Source organism: Lepidochelys kempii, chromosome 16, assembly GCF_965140265.1.
Source record: "Lepidochelys kempii isolate rLepKem1 chromosome 16, rLepKem1.hap2, whole genome shotgun sequence".
NCBI classification, from domain to species: domain Eukaryota; kingdom Metazoa; phylum Chordata; order Testudines; family Cheloniidae; genus Lepidochelys; species Lepidochelys kempii.
Window position 1 is genome coordinate 27,957,501 of NC_133271.1, and position 19,710 is coordinate 27,977,210.

Consider the following 19,710-nt stretch of genomic DNA (forward strand, 5'->3'; position numbering starts at 1 on the left):
CAGCCGGCTGAGATGGGTACTGCCACAGCTCCAGGTTTCAGAGTAGCCTACATGACGGCCCACCCTGACCGGCTGTCCGGTCAGGATGCAGCTCCCCACTTTAGGAATTTTATCCCCAGTTCATAATAAACCTCGTTTTAATCTCCCCTGCCCCTCCCATCAGATCTCCTTAGTATCGTCTCATGGTGAGAAACTCATTGCAGAAATGCACTAGAGGATTTATCAGTGATGGGAGGTGTCGGGTGGCGTTCTCTACGATCCAACACACATCTCTTAGCTACCACACAAAGTGCCATGGGTCCAACAAAATCAAGGAAGGAGAGTGAGGGCAGACACCCTGTCCCGAGTGCGTTTTGTTACAATGCAGGGTTCATCTAGGGCATTAGCCTGGGTCTGACTGTGGCCAGCTGCTTTTGAGAGAGGCTCAGGAGACCCCATAATGAACAGTTTTGGAATAACCTCCATCAGCGTTGGGGCTGGGGTGGTGCAGGACACAGAATATGTAACATCCTATGGTGAGCCTAGACTAGTGTTGCCAATTTGATTGAACATATTCCTGGAGGTTTCATCACATGGCACAATCTTGAAGTAAACATTCATCTTTAATTCCTGGAGACTCCAGGACAAGTCTGGAGGGTTGGCAGCCCTTCTTCTGTGCCACAGAAGGACAAGACGAGACAGAGGGACCGAGCCTGGGCCTGTGCTTTCAGTTGGACTGTTCTGGCGAGGCCTGCCCCTTGCCAAGAAGCTGTGAATTGATGGCCCAGGTGCCCATCACCACTTGGATTGCTTTGCCTTCTCCTCTCGGATGGTTTTGTCTCTTCAGCTTGTAAATTCCTTAGAGCAGGGACCTTGCCTGTCTCTGCAGTGCCCTGCACATTGGGTGCCTGATCACTACTGCAATACAAATGGGACAGCACAGTGCTATTGTGGGTAGGTTCCAGTCTGCGTGTGAACCTTGCTTTGGGGTTCAGGCTGAGAGCGCCATGGTCAGGAAGGATCTCTCACAGGTTATAATACAAGGGTCAATTGACTGCATAGCTGAGCTTTTCATAGGGGTAATGGCGGGCTGTTTCTTTGGGGATTGAGAGGTGTTGCTACAAATGTTCTATAAATTAGGATGTGTGCAGTACAGTTGTAGCCATGTCAGTCCCAGGCTACTGGGAGAGACAGTGTCTTTTACTGGACCAACTTCTCTTCATGAGAGAGACAAGCTTTGGCGCTTACACAGAGCTCTTCTTTGGGTCTGGGAAAGGTACTCCGAGCGTCAAAGCTAAATGCAAAATGGAACAGGTCTTTCCCAGACCTGAAGAAGAGCTCTGTGTGGCTCGAAAGTTTGCCTCTCTCACCAACAGACGGTGGTCCAATAAAAAATATTACCTCACTCCCACCTTGTTTGTCGATAAGTTAAGAATCAGTTGGTGATAGTGGCTATAAATATGGCATCCTTCAAAAATCAATCGTCTCTCATTTGTATCGTGTCAGAGAGGAGAGGTCTGTGAGCTGGGTTCCAAGCACAGGTAGAGTGGTGTTCGCATGCTGATGGCTCAGAGCTCTGTTTTGCTCCATGGACGCTGCACATTTATTCTGCGCCCTGGATGGCATTATCAGCTGGATGCTTTGGAGCGATTTCATGCTCTACCCTAAGGAAACTGAAGTCTTGGTGCTTGCTTTGGATGCTATTTCTCCTTTGTTGAGGGGACATGTTTGGAGTAGTGAGTAGGATTAAGAATCTCAAGTCCCTTTAAAGGTTAAACCACATCTTTTCCATGCCAGGCCACCAGCTGACCGTGGCAGAAATTCTGCTGTGATGCTTCTTGGGAGTTGTAGTTCAGTGCCTCATGCTCCCCTTCTGTAGGCTGGACTCTCTAGTCAGACTCCATCTCCCATGATGCACTGCGGCAGCATAACCAAATCGAACATTTTCTTTTTTGGTTGTTCAGTTTTTTTGATGAAAAATTAAATTTTTTGGTGGAAACCAGACACTTTTGGTGGAAAAATGGGGTTTCAACTAAACAATTTTTTTCATGAAAAAACAGCTTTGATGTTAATTTTCAACTAGCTCTAATATTAAGGAAAAGGGGAAGCTTAACACTGATCTTAACACAGATCCTGGCACATCAGTGCAAGACAGAGACAGATGTTAGCTCCAGAGTGATGCTAGTTACATACAGTCTCCTTTTCTGTCTTGGCTCAATGGGACTTCAGCACATGCTTAGAATTAAGCATGCGATTATGGGGTTCCCAGCATTGAGCCTGAGATGCGTAGGTGTTAGATACAGGAGCTAGGCGTAGGAGACCTGTGTTCTATGTCTGGCTCTGCTGGATGGTTGTCATCTCCCCTTTCTGTGTGTAAAATGAGGGTAACCACAACTTTCCTGTGTAAAGCACTGGAGATCAGGATGAAAAGCACTATATGGGCCTATGGAAGTCAGTGGGAATCTTTCCATTGACTTCACTGTGCGTTGGCTCAGGCTGTCTGAGAGCGGAATAGGACAGAAGGAGAGTTGAGTGGCAGTGTATGGGCTGGGGTCACTCCAGAGCAACTGGTTGTTGCATTCAGATTGTGTATTGGTAAATATCCATCAAAGCACCTAGAACTTCAGGAGAGACGCTTCTTCCCCCACGGAACGAGGGAATGAATAAATAAAGAAGATGGAGGAATCATGAGGTGAAGGCCAGTCCCAAGGGTCAAGCCTTCATTGTGTTGGCAATATTATTCAGTTAGTCAGGGTAGTACTGTACAATTCAGACACTGCAGGTTTCTAATCTGCTTATTTATAATTCAAAAGCTTGCCCATATATTAATGAACCCTTAATGAGCTGTTGAAAATGCCTGAATTAGAGTCAGATTATTAAACTCAAACGGCCCCTGTAATCATACCATTTGAGTGGGCTTTAGGTACTTTTCATATCTGCAGCTTTCTATTGTGAAGAAGATGGGTTTATTCGAAGAAAGCTTTGTAATAATTTTGACCTGCAATTTATTTATTGGCCTCTGAATGCAGCAGTCTATGCAGATGCTCTCGTCTATTATCTGTGGGGGCAGGTGCACAGCATGTAGAAAGACAGCTAATTAGGATTTCCTGAAAGATAGGCTAAAACTGTGGTCTTATAACAAAGCCAAGTTCATTGTTAAACAACATTTTAGTGTCTGTTTATGTGATTTGTCTAAAATGGTGGAGATACAGAAATGAATGTTGTGGTTATAAGCAGATTAAAATCAGTAGCAAACATGCTTTTTGTTAACCTTATAATGCTCTAATGTCACCAAGGATACCAGATTTTTAAACTTTATACAGACCCATGTGTGCATAAGAAGATATTACTGAGCATATTACATAACAGGAGCGTTAGACACGGGAGGTCATTGTCCTACTCTACTTGGACCTGCTGAGGCCTCTGCTGGCGTGTGCACTTCTGGGCACCACACGTTAGGACAGATGTGGACAAACTGGAGGGAGTCCAGAGGAGAGCAACCAAAATGATGGAGGGTTTAGACAATCTGACCTATGAAGAAACGTTAAAAACTGGGCATGTTTAGTCTTGAGAAAAGAAGACGGGAGGGGGCTGATAACAGTCTTCATCCTCTCTCAAATAGCTCTTAATGTGTTTGGTGCTCTTCATGTCCACTGAGGGTAGGACAAAGAGCAAGGGAGAGAGAGGTTCACTATTAGGAAAAACTCTCTAACTCTAGGGGGAGTTCAGCTCTGGAACCGGCTTCCAAAGGAGGTTGTGGAATCCCCGTCATTGGAGGTTTTTAAGACCAGGCTGGACAAACACCTGTTGGGGATGGTCTAGGTTTACTTGGGGACTTGAGTTCCCTTCGAGCTCGACAGTTCTGTGATTTTATATAAAGGGGACCTGCAGAGTGCTTTAAAAATGCACCGTTCTAGATCCCATATTAAGGTGAAAGTATTCGCCTTTTGTTCAGTGCACGGCTAGGTTATTTCTGTCTGGCTGAGACCTCACACTTCCTGTGCCATTAGTACATCTGTAGTTGTTCTGGAAGTGATGTATTACTGTGTTCTTTCTAGTCTGCTCTGTACCTTAATTCCACCATGCATTGAAAGGTCAGTGAGCTAAACAGTAATAAACTCATAGTTTGATATACTGAGGAATAAAAAAGGGAAACAATAGCCCCAGAGTCTGAGCTTATATGTCAGAAAATACATATATTATCACTGGATGCAAATGGAGAGTAATTTATAAAGGCAGATGCTAGGTGGGAACAAAGGTATGCCCTGTGGATAAAGAGAAGTGTTTTCTCCCCACTAAAGAATCCAGGAAGTGTTCTGGATCTTTCTTATCAGATTCTCTTACATATGTGACAGGGGACTGATTGGATGGTTTGTAACTCCAGTGTTCCTAAACAGTGTGGTTACACAGAATACAAAGATTTCCCTACTTTTTCCCCTTAAAGGAAAACAATCTCCTATTTATTATGTGTTGATTTGAGGCATATAATTCATAAAGTAACTAGGGAGGATTAACACATTTATCCCCACACACAAGGTTAACTCTTGTAGGAGTTAGTTAATTAACTCATGGCTTTGCCATTCACATGAACGATGGAACTCAGTCAGTTGCAAAATAAATGCTAGATCGTGGTATGTTACCTCCCTTTCGCTCCCATTTCTTTGTGCGTTGTAAGACATCCACTCTCTGGGCTGGATGTATCTCTGCTTTGGAATTAGTCATATTACTTCCCACTAGGAGGAAAACAATTTGCCACTCCCAGTGTTACCTGCGTTATAACAGTATATTAGGACTGTGAGCTGCAGACTCTGGCAGCTTGGTCATTTTCAGCGTCTGCTGCTGTATTCCTTCCTCTTGTGCTGGGGGGCCTCTCTTTCTTCCATTGACTCCTTTAACCCTCCTTCCAGCTGTCTCCTTTTGTATTTATTTAAAACCAGGGAGCATTGTCTCCTCTTAGGCATGTTGATACCGGGAAGCTCAGTAATTGTGTTAGTCTCAGTCTAGAAACACACACCCATTTTGTGCAGCAATTTTTACTCTTTGGCCCATACGCCAAAGTACAAGGACCAGAAAGCCAGAGGAGTGGGGCCCATTTACCTGAGTGGATAATTTGGTCCTGTGTGTGTAACTGTCAGGGGAGATGAGTGAAACCACTACTGAAATCTCTGACGGTGAATAAAGACCATCATAGGCCATAAGACTCAACAGCCGCTGGGGGAAAGTACAGGAAAAGAAACTGACAGGAGACAAAGAACAAAGAAATAACAATAGAAATGGATAGTTAGAAGGAAACAATTGAAAATGTAAATGGGAGAGGGTTAGAAAACCAGAATGCTGTTCAAAAACATTAAAAGCCAGGCTGGAAGGGGAAGAGGAAAAAGACAACAGAAAGGACAGTCACCTCAGTAGGGAAAAAATTCTTTGTACGAATCAGAAAGAAAATATCCAAGGAAAATTAGTTTCTCTCTATTCTTCTTTCCTCTAGTCTCTTTGACTGCTTGCACTTTCTTTTGCTGACACACACACACACACATACAAAGCCTGCCAAATCTTAATTCTAAGAAACTTTCATGAGCTAAGCAGGTGTATTGGCTTGAGCGAGGCTGAACTGGTAACTTTGATGTCCGTGAACTCCAGAATAAAGAGGCAAAGCTGTCTGGACTGCTGTTTCAGTGTTCTTTGACCCACACAGTTCTTGGTGCTAACTTTTGTGCTCAGTCAATGAGCGGATGATGATAATACATTATATTTTCAAACCTTGTTCAACCTCCGAACAGGCAACAGAAATAATTTAAAATGACAACGAGACATTTTTATTATCCCAATTAAATTATATGGAATTATATTTTTAAATGAAGGTGACAGGTTTAAAACGTGTGTCTTAGAGTGAAATTAGAGCTGTGTCTTCTTGTGCCTGGAAGGTTGGCCAATGAGGGGTCGTGTCATGCAATGTGTGGAGTTCAGAACATCAAGGAATCAAATCTGTTTCTAAAAGAGGGTGGCATGCATTGAGGCTAGAATAGGAAACAGCGTTGCTGGTGCTCAGGGAACGCTTGGCAGCTTCGGGCTGTTACTGTCATGTACGCTGCGCTCTACGCAGAGCGTGCACCGCTGGGTGTAACTGAGAACAGGCGCAGGCGGCAGAATCAGAATGCAAACATGCGAGGTGCCAACTTCCTTCCCACTGGGATCCTGTCTAGCTACTGTGTGAACACCAGGTTTTAAACCGATGTAAAGAGGTTAATTGGGCCGGGAGATCACTGGCTGTGTTACATCTTCAGTGGAAGTGCTGGTTCGAGAAGCAGTGACTCTAGTGATTTTTACACTAGTGTAATTATTTCTAAACTTTGTTTTCAGTATTGTTGATAACATCTTGGCAGAGGGCCTGCAGGCCCTGATTGAACCTACAAATTGTCAGCCTTGGTCTGCAGCGCTCAGGTGAGATTGCTGACCGAGCACCACTTTGGACAGTCTCCTTTTGAAAGAGAAATTAGGTCTAAAGTGTTGTTTCCACCAACCTACTGTAACAATGCCGGCACTTTCAAACACATGTGTAGCACCCCAGCACCCTGGCTGCAGTTAAATGCCTGGGTGGTAAGGGAAGGCATAATTCTTTCCTCTTTATATTTAGTGTTTAAATCTGCATGTGAGCTCCAGAGTGGTACAGTGTTCTGCATGGGAACACAGCAGATCTGTGTGCAGGAGGGCGTGCTGGAGTCCCATCAACCTCAGCTTTCCACGAAGAGGCACTTCTGTTACCTGGCCCTTGCTCCTATCCCCGCCACTGCCCGTGTAATGCATAAACCTTCCACGAGGGTGTTGGGTGCATTCCAGGAGCTTGCTCACCTTTGGAGGATGGCTCCCTCTTAGGTATATTTGGTTGACACCAGTGGGAGGTAGGGCACCGATTTACTCTTGTGGGAAAGTTCGGACGAGAATGCAACCCCTTCTGCAGACACTTCAAGTTAACCCTTCGAATTCTGTAGCAGGGATAGATTTCTGCCAAGCAAGTCTCTGCAAGAACACCACGAACCTCAGACAAATAAATACCACAAACTTACTCCTCCCATATGGTTTTCTATCCGTGTGATATTACTAAATAAGTAGTGCTTAGATTTAGGTATGTTACTGAAAAATAAAGGAAAACATCATGTATGAGTATATTCCTGTCATATTTAAAATAAAGAGTTAAAAAAATCTATGGGGTATTTGAAAAGTTCTGTGACAAGTCTCTCATCCTCTGTTAAATTCAGTGGGTTTTCAGAGTAATTTCTATAGAGCCTTATTGGTTTTATCTCTGCTAAATTCTATACGACTTTTCCATAGGGGTGGGGGAGGCTTGGACCTCTTAGGCCATCATGGTGATGGGGACAGAGCCGTTATCGACCCTCACGCCTGGGGTGGGGGGGTCAATGTCTCTCCCAGCAGAGAATGGTTTTGTAAAGTATTACAATGACAGGTCCAGCTCGCCCCCAGGAGTGGGGCTGGCTGCAGGCAGGAGCTTGCCAGGGAATGGGAAATACTCACTGTGGTTTCTCTGTCTGTCTCTCTCTTTTTTACCCAAAGGTTTGAGCATCCGAGGAGCCCAGGAGGAAGACCCTCCCGATCCCCAACTAATGAGACTGGACAATATGCTTCTGGCAGAAGGGGTTTCAGGTCCTGAGAAAGGTGGGGGATCGGCAGCCGCAGCCGCAGCCGCAGCAGCCTCTGGAGGGTCCTCAGATAACTCTATCGAACACTCAGATTACAGAGCCAAATTGACCCAGATCAGACAAATCTATCACACAGAGTTGGAGAAATATGAACAGGTCAGACATCACTCTCGCAGCCCTATGTGTACCTGCTGCCACTTGTCTCTGCACCTCTGCTAACCGGTTCCTGTTTCTCTGTAGGGCTTAAAAATTACATCTCTCTCTCTCTCTCTCTCTCTCTCTTCCTCTCTGTTTAAAGAGCTGGGCAGTCAATGAAAGGGCTGATGTTGTGGGCGGAGCTCGGTGGCAATGACCAGGCTGGCTGGCATGCCTGGTTCTTATCTGTTCTTCCCCACTGTTAGTTGGGAGTGAGCTTTCTGTGTACACACCGAAAACAGCCCGAACCAGTAGTCCCCCCCAATTCTAGAAACTGTCCGGTTAGAGGACTCTGAGGGTGTGTCTACACAGGGATAACAAACCTGCAGCAGGCCTGGGTCAGCTGACTCAGGCTCCGGCTGGAGCAAGCTAGGACCCTGCGTGGGGGGAGGGTCCCAGATCTCCGAGTCCAGTCTGAGCCCAAAACTCTGCACAGTAATTTTTAGCTCCTAAGCCTGAGCCCTGTGAGCCTGAGTCAACTGACCTGGGCCAGCTGCAGCTATGCCACAGGGCTTTTGTCCCCGTTTAGACGTACCCTTAGGACAAGGGGGAATGTTAAATAGTGCCACTCTGTAAGCCTGTAATGAACCCTAGTAAAATCAATGCTTCGGTGAGCCAAAATGCACATGATGGCTGGGAGCCATAGCACTTGGAGCGGTTATCAGATCTCACACGCTAAGTAAGGTCAGGCCTAGGCTAGTACTTGGCTGAGAGGTGGCTGAGAAACAGGAGATGGTGTTGGGGAGTTAATAGGTATCGATCTTCCTCTGAGCTGGCAGTGAATCCAAGACTTTAGTACGGTGCTAGGCGGCCAGTGCTGCTGGAGGCAGCGTCTTCTAGAGGTCCTGACCACTTGTGGGTACTGGAGATCCCATGGCATTGTTTGCAAGATTTAGAGCATTAGCTTGAGTGTCCTGGGCAAATATATGCTGCCTCCCTAAATTCTGCCTGAAGTTTCAGAGGGTTTGGTGATCTAGATCTTTCTCTCTGTAAACTATGGCGATGTCAATGATATAAAGCACTTCAGGATTATTCAGGATGAAATACACTATATACATTTAAGATGATAATTTATTATTCATAATAAGAAGAAATATGCAAATTAAGTTGATGGTGAAACCTTTTAAGGTTGACATTTACTCTCAGTATTTTTACATGATTTCAGTAATACTCTGCAGATATTCAGGGCTGCGGGTTGTTCTCTGGGAGCTAATGACATGCTGCTCTTGTGGGTTTCATGGACACTGGGGGAACCTTTAAAAAACTACATTCTGCTCTTGTGCAGAGCAGTATGGCTTCCCTGCCCCTGTGAATCCAGCATGGCAGGAGCTGTGCCCTGATAATAGCCTGCAGAGCCATCAGGGAGAGTTATTCTCCTTTGTATTTCTTTACTGTACAACTTTGCATCTCAGGAGCTGGAAGAAGAGGGAAGGAGAAGCAAAGGGTGTGAGACCCCTGGCTGTTGCCAGCCTCAGCCATAATGGCTTCATTTTTTCCTCCCAGAGAGGTCCTAGTAAAGCTTATAAACCCTGAACCTAATGAGCTCAACAAACCTAATCAGCTGGTGGTTTCCTGAGCGGAAGGTGGGGAAATTCTGGGCTCACCCAGCACACGACTGTGAAGCGTTCGTCTCAACAAAAGGAAACCACAACCAAGACCGTAAGACGGCAGTAAAAATCCCACTTGAAAGCACAACAGCAAAGGAAATCACAGCGCGGCTCAGGCTCTGTTCTTTTGCCAGAAGCTGGAAACGGGCGACAGGGAACGGATCACTAGATGATTCCTGTTCTGTTCATTCCCTCTGGGGCACCTGGCACTGGCCACTGTCAGAAGACAGGATATTGAGCTCAATGGACCTTTGGTCTCACCCAATGTGACCGTTCTTAGCTGCTCTGCTGTGGCTTGGCAAGTTCCCCCAGTCTGCTCTGCTGGGGTTTAACCATGGGAGGGGAGCTTGCTTGGTCTCCAAGCTGGGGTCCTTGGTTTTAGGATGTTCAGACCTTGCATTTTACTCCCACAGAGGCTCTTGGGATAGTTTAATTTCCTGTTTTATGAAGGTCATTAACTAATAAGAAAACATGGAAGAGGTTAATGGAGTCTCCCTGAAAGGTATTGACAGTAAGGGCCACCGTCTGGCAGTGTCTGTGGCTGACTTCCATGCCAACTGGCTGAAATGCCATGATCTGCCATGTTGGACAGTGGTGGGACCTTCAGGTAGGAGCAGCAGGCAATGGGCAGACAGCACAGCTGGTCCTGCTGCTCTGTGTGCGCACTGCCTGCTGCCCTGAGCACTGTGACCAGACGACCTTGCTCCTTGCCGGTTCTTGCTCCAGAGCTGCACACACTCCTATTCAACATTCTGGGTTTCTTTGTCTCTAACAGATTCCTGCCTCCCCGCCGCCAATCGGTACATCTGCAGGGGCAGCAATAACCCAGAGTCCCTCTTTCCCAGCCTTCTAATAGTCCCTCAGCCTGCCCATCGGCCCCTTTCCCTTCCCTGGGTCTCTCCGTGAGGCCGCAGCTCTTACAACCAAACAGTTGCTGAAAGGCCCAGTATGTCTGGAAGCCTCTTGGCTTGACACCGATTGCGGCTGAGTTGAGATCATTCAAATCTCACAAGCTCTGGCATCTAAGATGCAGCCAGACCCCCTCTGAGAGGCTCCCGGAGGTCTCGGATCAGCAGCATATGTCGGGGAGCAGAGAGGAAGCTGGGTGGTGCGGAGGGAGTTGTGTCATGTGGACAGCTGAGGAGGCATTTTGGGAGGTGGGTTGGATGCTTTCCCCAGCCGGCGCAGTGGAGGCCGCATTCTGCTGGAAATGTGGACAGAACCTTTGTTGCTGTGGCTCAAGGCCAGGGCTGTTCACACACTGGCCATTAGTCCTGTCTGTGGCCAGCAATGCTTCACTATATCGTTACAGTGGCGGAGGATTCAGTGAGCGACTGACAGTGACTTTGCTCAAAGGTCCTTTTTCTCCATAAAGAAACAACCTGTGCAAGTCCCCAAACCCTTCCCCACACTGTGCTGGGCAGCGACGCTCGGACGAATACATCCCTTTATTCTGCATAGGTAGCAATGCTCATCAAATTAACAAACAGCCACCCCAGCAGTGAATGAAAGCCCCTTATAAAATCCCAGGGGGAGAGGCTGGAGCTGGATTTGGGGCTGAAATGAATCCCATGGCTGCACGGGTGCTGCTAGGAGAGAGAGGCAGAGCTGTTCGGAAACTTGTATCTTTTCCCCCATTGAGCCTGACTCCAGCAATGTCTGCTCTCCAGAAATATAATAATTTCCCAAACCTGGCAACAACCTGTCTGCTACCTGATTGCCTTTGGAACGGGGCTGGTCTCCACATCCGAGAGGCACCCAGGACTGCTTCCTTGTCCCCACTGGCTGCAAGTTTCTGAAAGGTTCTTACTGCCCTACAGATAAAGGGGAAGCAGAACCACTCCCGCACACAGCTCCCACTGCGTGATTCAGGCACGAGGAATGAGCAGGCCTGCTCCATAAACAGCTCAGTCCGTGTCGCCATGTCTCATTGCCTGTGAACCGTCCGGGGAGTCTCGGTCTGGGAAATGTCTGCACAACCGGCACCTTGGTCTCTGCTCCTGGGTGCAGAGTTTGATTCTGACATTTGTTGCCAGTTAGGGGAATGCACTTTAAAAAGAAGAAAAAAAAAAAAAAAGGAAAGTGTGTCACGCCAGGAGCAGCCCCTGCTTGCCTTGTGGCAGGAGAAGTGGCTGAATGCAGGCAATTCTCTCCATAATTTACAGCCACTATAATAGAGATGACATATTGAAAGCTATCTTCTATAATTACACTGAAATACATTTTTGCTGTAGGCAAAAGTATTGTAAGGGTCCCAAGCCTCCCCGAGCAGCTGGGAACCTGCTTTCCGAGATCACAGATGCCTTCTGAATTCACCCCAAATCAGGGTGAAGCCTGGGCTCCAGACAAGTGCCACTGAGTGTGGTGAGAACTTGCCTGGGTGCAGAATATTGTTTGGGGAATGGCTGTCCAGCTGCTGAACTAAGCCGGTCTCTCTCTTGTCCTTGCGCACATCCAAGAACTCTTGGTTAAGCATTAAGGCATGCTGATGCATTCTCTGCTTCTGTAGGGTTTCTGAGCAGGTTAACGAGGACAGCCCTTACAATCTGACCTTATTAGTAATGTTCAGGGCACCAAGAGGCCTGAAAAATAGTAGCAAGAAGGCGCTCAAGTAGCTTGGATGTTGTAGCTAAATGTGAGAGAACACCATGTGGCACATTCGTCTGATCTTATTTCCATCCTGGGATGCTGGAGTAACTCCCCAGCGGTTAATTGGTGCACGCTAGTGACAGGGAAATTGGAATCAGGCCCTCCCTGTAGCTCCAAAGCAGCGAGCCCTTCCCCAGCACGGGACGGGTCTCGTCTCCTGAAAGCAGGACGTTCACTGCAGCTTTTAAACAGAACGTTTGTGTGTGTTCTGATCTCACTGCCTGCTGCCCCTTAGCAGCCTCATTCTGAGATGTCCAGATGTGGTGAAGAGGGTGAATTATCTGACCCTTCTGGAGGGCAGCTTAACACCATTTTGGGGCAGAAGTATTTTTATGGGGGAAAAATGCCTGTAAATATTTTCACTGCAACCATTTCCGTTGATACAAGGCTTTGGAAAAAACACACCAAATCCTGTGAATAATGATGCAATTAGGTGGCGAGTATTGTGCCCATGACATTGTCTCAGTGCCAAGTATTTTTCAGGGAAACCAGAGCCCCCCTCTTGTCTCAGGAAAAGAGATGCTGCATTTCGGTACATACGTTACTTATCAACGTGTGTGATTTACCCGATGAACGAAAGCATCTTGAATAACAGACGGGTAAAAATGTTTTTTCTGAAACATCTGTACTGTTACTCCTGCTGGGGAACCAACCGGTGAAATGCAAAGGCAGAACCGACCCTTCCAGACTCTCACCCAGAGGTGGATGCTCATTCCCCTGAGGAGCGCCAGTGAAGGCTGAGTCTGCTCATTGCTGGAGATGCTACATGTGGCAGTAAGGGCTCAAATCCAGAGGCCAGGGATGTCAGTTGTAAAGATTCCCTGGGATCCAGCTCTAAATGTTTGCAGGATTGGGCCCTTAGAAGTGGGTTTTATGGTGGGACTGTTAGGATCAGGACTTAGTGGCTTTGCATGATCAGTTCTGCCCAGGGTGATGCTGGCAGGAAGTGAACACCACGCCTGAGTCAGACATGTGCAGGTGCCCAAGTTTACAAAATATGAGCCCGCGTCGCCTGGCGCAGAACTAAATTTCCAGTCCAGTTTCCAAGAAGCCTTAATTTTCATTAGCAAAACCAATAGACCTAAGCAGGGCCAGGCACATGCCTGTACTCCCAGGTAGTGACCATGTGCCATGTCATAGCAGGGACTCATGGCAGAGCTGGAGGAGAAGGACTGAGAACAGTGAGAACTGGGGTCTGCGGTTTGTTTCAGGCTGGAAATATCAAAGCTACCAAGGCCACGTGTCCCCTGTTTGATTGTGCCACCTACTTGTGGGCGGAGCCCTGGCTTGCCAGGTTTGGCCACCAGCGATACTTTGTGTGTGTGGTTAAACAGGGGTTTCAGGATCAACTCCTCCACTAGAATCAGACCAGACGTGCTTGGCAGCCTTGCCGGCTGCTACTGTCTCCCTGTCCTGCCCCAATGGAGAGAGGAGGCTCGCGGCCTGGCCTGTGCAGCGGGAGGAAACATGTCCTTGTCCATCTTCCCTCCTGATGAGTGGAAATATTTCATTCCCCTGGGATGTCTCCAGCCCAGTTCACAAGGGGAACAACTGCCAGTGACCCAGAGAGAGGAGAGGAGCACTTCCCAGTCCCCTTCTCCCCGGCAGCAGGAGGATCCATTGCCACTCCCAGCTGAGGTACAGGTCTGGCCCCGGTGGCCAGAGGAAGGGAGCTGGCAAACCACTGTGGACCCTGCTATTTCATTGTTTCAGGCCATAAAAATAAACCAAAGGGAAGGAAAAATGTGCAAATGAAAAACGAAGCTCAGATTTGCTCAAATATAAAACTCCAAACCGAGGAAGCCTCACTAGAGCCTGGGAGCTGGGAATGAAAATGCAGCTCCCTGATAACTGGCTCCCCTTCCCTTGCTCCAGCCGTGCCAATGGAGCTCCACACTTGGACGGAGCGGTAATGTGACCCTGACTCAGGAATGGTGCTGCCAAGCCATCGTCAGGGAGATTCAGCCCGGCCCAAGAGCTGTCACTGCACTGTGCACTGAGTGAGTCCTGCGCCCCTTCAAGGCAAGGAGCTGAGTCTTGTCACACTGCTGCCTCGAAAGCCGTGCAGCAAGGATGTAAATTAGCCTGTAATTTACTTTCAGTAGTGTAAAGAAAAAAAATCACTTTGCCTGAAGTGTATGCATCTTTCTTAAGGGTGTACCCAGATTTTAATTATCTAAATGTAAATACTTAACGAATTTTACTTAGAGTAATGAGCTAAAGTGCACACTACATAAATGAGATGTTCTAATTAATCATGTATGAACTACTGGTTTAAAGAAAAGCTATGTGAATTCTGCAAATGTTGGGCTATTGCCAAATTGCTAATCAGCATTTGCATTCATAGATGGCTTCACTTAATAAGTTGTGAGACATTCAGCAAATGTTATAGGAAATTATGAGTTTTTAGATGCATAAACTTTTCACTTTTAACTCTTTCCCTTGCGTGGGCTCCTGAAATTCAGATTAGTCATTGAAAATCTAGATGCGAAACAAACCATAAAGTGATTCTTAACCCCAGCTTTCAAATAAAAGCGAAGCTAGGACTCCAGTGGGAGTTACATGGATAGCCTGAGCAAGACTTTTGCAGTTTCCTGTGCCTGATTTAGTGAGTGCTGAGTGTCATAGTCATAGCCCGGTATGTTGGGTACACGAGAGTGAAATCCTTTGGCCATATTTGGCAGTGATTCCAGCTCAGCTTTGCTTTTCTACATCTGCCTTGCTTGTATAATCAAAATGCACACCTGCAAAGGTGCCTAAAGCCCTCTGAGACCTCCTCCTTGGTGTGAAGTCTTTCACAGGAGCAGACATCCCTTTATTTTTTGCATGCCTAAAAAATGAAGCTCTCAACTGGCACAGTCCTGGGTCCCTGTTTTTCTACGGCCAGGTTAGGACAATGACGGGTTTGTACATGGAATGTGCTAGAGTTCCACTCTGGTTCCCTAGGAAGAGATTAGTTCTGTAGTTGTAACTTCGTTCCCTCAAGCAGAGAACAGTGCTGGGTTTTGTTTTTGAACAAGAGGAAAGACAGATAAATCAGCATAGTTTGTGACAGCCCCCAGCCTCTGCTTACGGAGCAACCAGCATGCCAGCACACCACTGCTTGTTCATAGCAACATCCAGCTCAGGAAAAGTCTCTGGATGAGGCAGTCCAAGAAGTTTAGTTTGCACTATCCTCCTCCCTACTTAATCTGTGGAGGCAGAAGGGAATGCTAATGCAAAACTTCCAGTACCTTCTCTCATCAGTGGTTCAGGCCATACTGTGGAGGCCAGGGCCCAGAGAGCCCTGCAGATGTATGGCATATGGCCTCTGTGAAATTATGCCTTTTAAAAGGTTTGCTCTAGGTAAAATCAAAGAGATTTAAATATCATAATCTGCCACAGCTGGTTAAACAATTACTTGCTGTGTGAGAGTGGTGAAGTGCATTCCTAAAAGGGAAGTCCTGGTATCAGGCGGGCTTCAAAGATATGGGGGTGGGGGGGTCCTCCCCCACATTTAAGTTATTAACTCTGCTCTGCAACAATGGAGTCCCAGCTATTATCCTCATGCCTGTTGCTATTTATATGCTATAACCTGAGCACTCCCTTCTACTTCAGGGCCCTTCTGCCCCTCCTAGAAAAATACACGGACCCTGTCTTTAAGATTGATTTCTCTTTAAATGTAAAAAGAGCCATAGCATAATCATAGCTTGTTTACTCCCCGGCACTGTAAAAAGAAAAGAGACTCAAACGTTCATTCACAAATATGCATCCATTGTATTATTGCTGTTCAGAGGACGGCTCTGCTCCCTGACAAGGGAACGACGGGCCAGGCTCTAGTGCAGGACCCTGGAGGTCTCTGCCGGATGAACCCGAGAACACTGAGGGAAATAGATGGTTAAGAGCACATGGGTGGAGAAAGGGGGGTGGGAGTGGCATAGTATCTAGGTTTCTGAAATTAGGAGAGGTCATTCTGTGGCTGCCTGGCCTCTTTTCCTGGTTGCATTGCCTCCCATTGTGAGGTGGATGAGAGTAGCTACTGCAGGCTCCTCACAATTCCCTGCCACCGCATAGCCCGCAGTGCAGAGCACCGGGTGGGGTGTAGTAGGCCCCCGACACAGGAAATGCTCGGTGGCTTCACGCAGCAGTGAGGTCAGTGGTTATGTTCCTGTGTGACAGCACAAAACCATCTCTGAGCTGCTCTGTCCTTCACAGGCATGTAACGAATTCACCACACACGTGATGAACCTTCTCCGAGAACAGAGTCGGACACGTCCCATTTCTCCCAAGGAGATCGAAAGGATGGTGGGCATCATCCATCGAAAATTCAGCTCCATCCAGATGCAGCTCAAACAAAGCACTTGTGAAGCAGTAATGATTCTGAGATCGAGGTTCCTTGACGCCAGGTATGTGAGAGGATAGTTTTGCTGCTGCTTTCATTTCATTCGGGCAGTGTTGGCTGACGTGCTCCCAGATGTGTGTTGAGTCACCCCGGGCCATGCCCTGGGGAGGCCACTCAGTGCTGTTCATCCACTCCTTGGCTGCTTTGGGAAGGGGAGGTTCCCTGCAGAAAGCTTAACATGTTTAGGTAAGGGTTAAATACTTCATTTCAGTTCATCTGCCAGAACACATTGCAGAGCTGTACAGGATCCAGGTAAGGGCTGTGACGGGCATCCTGGCAGATATCTGAACAGTTCCAGGGGAAGGTAGCCATGGCGCAACGTGGGTGTTTTTTTTAGAAACGTGTCTTGCAAAATATTGAAATTTGGTAACTGAGGAGTTAATGATCTCACAACCTCTGCACACAGGCTAAGGCCGAGCCGGCTTAGGGTCTGTGTCCTTATTGACTAGAGGTGCCTGGTTGATGATGTTTACAGAGGGCCGGATTCTGCTGACCTTGCTCCCACTGGGGTGTCCTTTGGACTTTACTACGCGAAAGGATGACAGACTCAGGCTCTGAACTTCCACCAGCAAAGTTAGTCAGAACCAGCGTGTAGCAGTCTGGTGGGGTCTCCGGAGCACAGCACTGCTCCCAGCAGACAGGGCACTTCTAAAGCTCTCTGGGTCTTTCCCAGGCCTGGGGAACTCTTTCTTTGCTCAGTAACGGTGAGGAAATCCAAGGGAGAGCTTGATAACTCCCAGCATGTGCAAGGGGTAGGACGGTGCATCTGCCTGTCTCTCCATGGAGACATCCCAAGTACTTCAGGGAACAACATCTGGGCGCAGGAGGACAGTGGGTACTTGAGAGAGGGTGAGGATGGACAGAGGAGCTGAGCAATGCAATGCCTGCTGATCTTGAGTGCCAGCTTTCTCCACACGATGGTGCAACAGCAGAAACAGACAGTCTGAAATTACAAGAGGTTTATGGAAACAATTAGATTTCTTTTGAACCACAGAGCAGGCTGCATTAGTGACCACAGGTGTCATTCCTTCCTGGAGAGCTGCACTAATGCAGATTACAGGAACCTATGGCAATTAGGTTCCCTGAGATGTATGGTATATAAGAGGAAACTGAGCAAAACCCTCGGAGCCCAAAGTACTGAGCAGAATCCTAGCAATGCCTCCCTGTAGCTAGTACGTTGCACCTTACACCTGAAAGCTGTTAGGAGCTAAACAAGAATGAAATAATTTCACTAATGAGAAGGTCACTGGCAGGTGTGGCAAATTAGGGTAATTACAAACAGTTGGGGAAATGTCTGGAGCCAGGTAAAGCTTGCAGATGCACATTTGAAAGTGATTTCTTTACAAGGAAGGAAGGTAAACAAGGCCAAATGAGCGGAAACCCAGTAATGAGATAAACACAGCTCTGGGGAGAGTCTGCCTGTGCCAGGGCCTGCTGGAGGGAGTAACAGAGCCGCGCAGATGGGACTGAGCTGCATACTGGCCCGAGGCACTGGCATTCAGACTGCAAGCAGCTCTCAGGGGAACAGTACTTTGAAGAAAATGTTCAATGGGTCCTTTCCAAAAAGTGTGCTGAGAAAAAACATTGCACTGGGTGGAAGGAAAAGCCTGAAGCCGTGCAAATGGTGGGGGTTGGATTCCTCTGTTCCACAGCTCGACCCGTACACTGGGAAGGGAGCACAGGGCTTCTAATGGAGGGGGAAAAGGCCAGTCCAATGTACTGCTCCCCTGCCTGCTCACCTCGCCCCCCCGCCCTCCCCGGGGGAGCACCAGAAGCCAGCCAGGGAGCACCAGAAGCCAGCCAGGGAGCTCTGCTGGATGGTGCGCCGTGGGGCGTAGAGGCACCAGCCACGCACTTCCGTGCCCCCTTTGAACCTTGCTCCTCACAGCGTGCCCATGGAGGGGCCCTAATGTTCTTGTGGTTAAATGGTGAGAGAAGAGCAGTTAATTACAGGCCAGTAGCATCCAATTTCAGATCTGTAACTTCCTGGAGAAGCAGGTTAGTTCCTGCATGTGAGACTGGTGCTGCCCAGCAGGCTCGGCACTGCCCATCTGTCTGTCTCTAGCCAGGTTTTGATTTTTGTTTTATTATTTTTCCCCACTGCACTCATTGCCATGGTATTGGAGTGCCCCAAACAAGGCATGCCCAGCTAAGGATGAAGTACTGCAAACAGAGACAGCGTAGTGACATGATACTGAGCAAAGGCTGAATGCCTTCCTTGGCCATTTTAAGTATAGTTAATGTCTGAGAATCGACATGTAACCGCAGTGATTATAAACTTTTGCGCATGGGTGCCGAGAATAACTTGGGTCAGATCATGATGCCATGGAAGTTAATGGCAAAACTCCCCTTGATGTGAGTGGGGCAAGAGGCAGAGCCAGTGTGTGGATTGTAAGATGCCAGTGAGATACAGTGCTCAGCTGAGTGATAAGTGTGTTGCCTACAGACTGGTATGTAGGTAGGAAGTAAAGGAGGTTTTATCCTGAACAGAGCCTCTTGTGGACTTCTGTTAACATCTGTACCAGCAATGGGTTTCTTTCCTTATTTCAGACGGAAAAGACGTAACTTCAGTAAACAAGCCACAGAAATCTTGAACGAGTATTTTTACTCCCACCTCAGTAATCCCTACCCCAGTGAAGAAGCCAAAGAGGAGCTGGCAAAGAAATGCAGCATCACAGTATCACAGGTAAGACAAGGCTCATGTCGTCAGCATTGCCATGACCTGCCAGCGCCATCCCTTGCCTGGCAGGGCTGAGCCCTCTTAAGATTTGAGAATACGACACTAAGTAGACATGTATCAGAGGGGTAGCCGTGTTAGTCTGTATCCACAAAAACAACAAGGAGTCCGGTGGCACCTTAAAGACTAACTGATTTATTTGGGCATAAGCTTTTGTGGGCAAAAAAATCCACTTCTTCAGATGCCAAATAAATCCGTTAGTCTTTAAGGTGCCACTGGACTCCTCGTTGTTTAAGTAGACATGTCTACCCCAGTGATCACTCATGGTTTTGACCAGATACACCTTCCATAGGGTACTGCTCCTTTCCTTTGAAAGCAGACATGTTTCACAGAGGGTAAGGGGTAACATTTGCATAGGTTCAGGAAGTAGCGAGTTCAGAGCACCCCTGGCTCTGGTCAGTGTCTGCTGGCTCTAATGTGTAGGTCTATCTAGATGGATACTGTTGCTTTGCTGATGCGCAAGAGTCCTGGCTATGGGGATGTGGGAATTAGTGGGAAAAGGCAGGTGAC

General features: G+C 47.5%; 1 protein-coding gene across 9 annotated transcripts in view; it reads left to right on the forward strand.

Annotated features, from left to right (window-relative positions):
- The window catches only part of PBX3 (PBX homeobox 3), a 165,300-nt gene that overhangs the window by 125,448 nt on the left and 20,142 nt on the right, over nt 1-19,710 (forward strand). For all 9 annotated transcript variants that reach the window (XM_073314194.1, XM_073314192.1, XM_073314196.1 and 6 more), the window contains 3 exons: nt 7,546-7,787; nt 16,277-16,467; nt 19,014-19,149. In XM_073314194.1, coding sequence (XP_073170295.1) covers nt 7,546-7,787; nt 16,277-16,467; nt 19,014-19,149 — 569 coding nt within the window. The remainder of the gene's footprint in view (nt 1-7,545; nt 7,788-16,276; nt 16,468-19,013; nt 19,150-19,710) is intronic.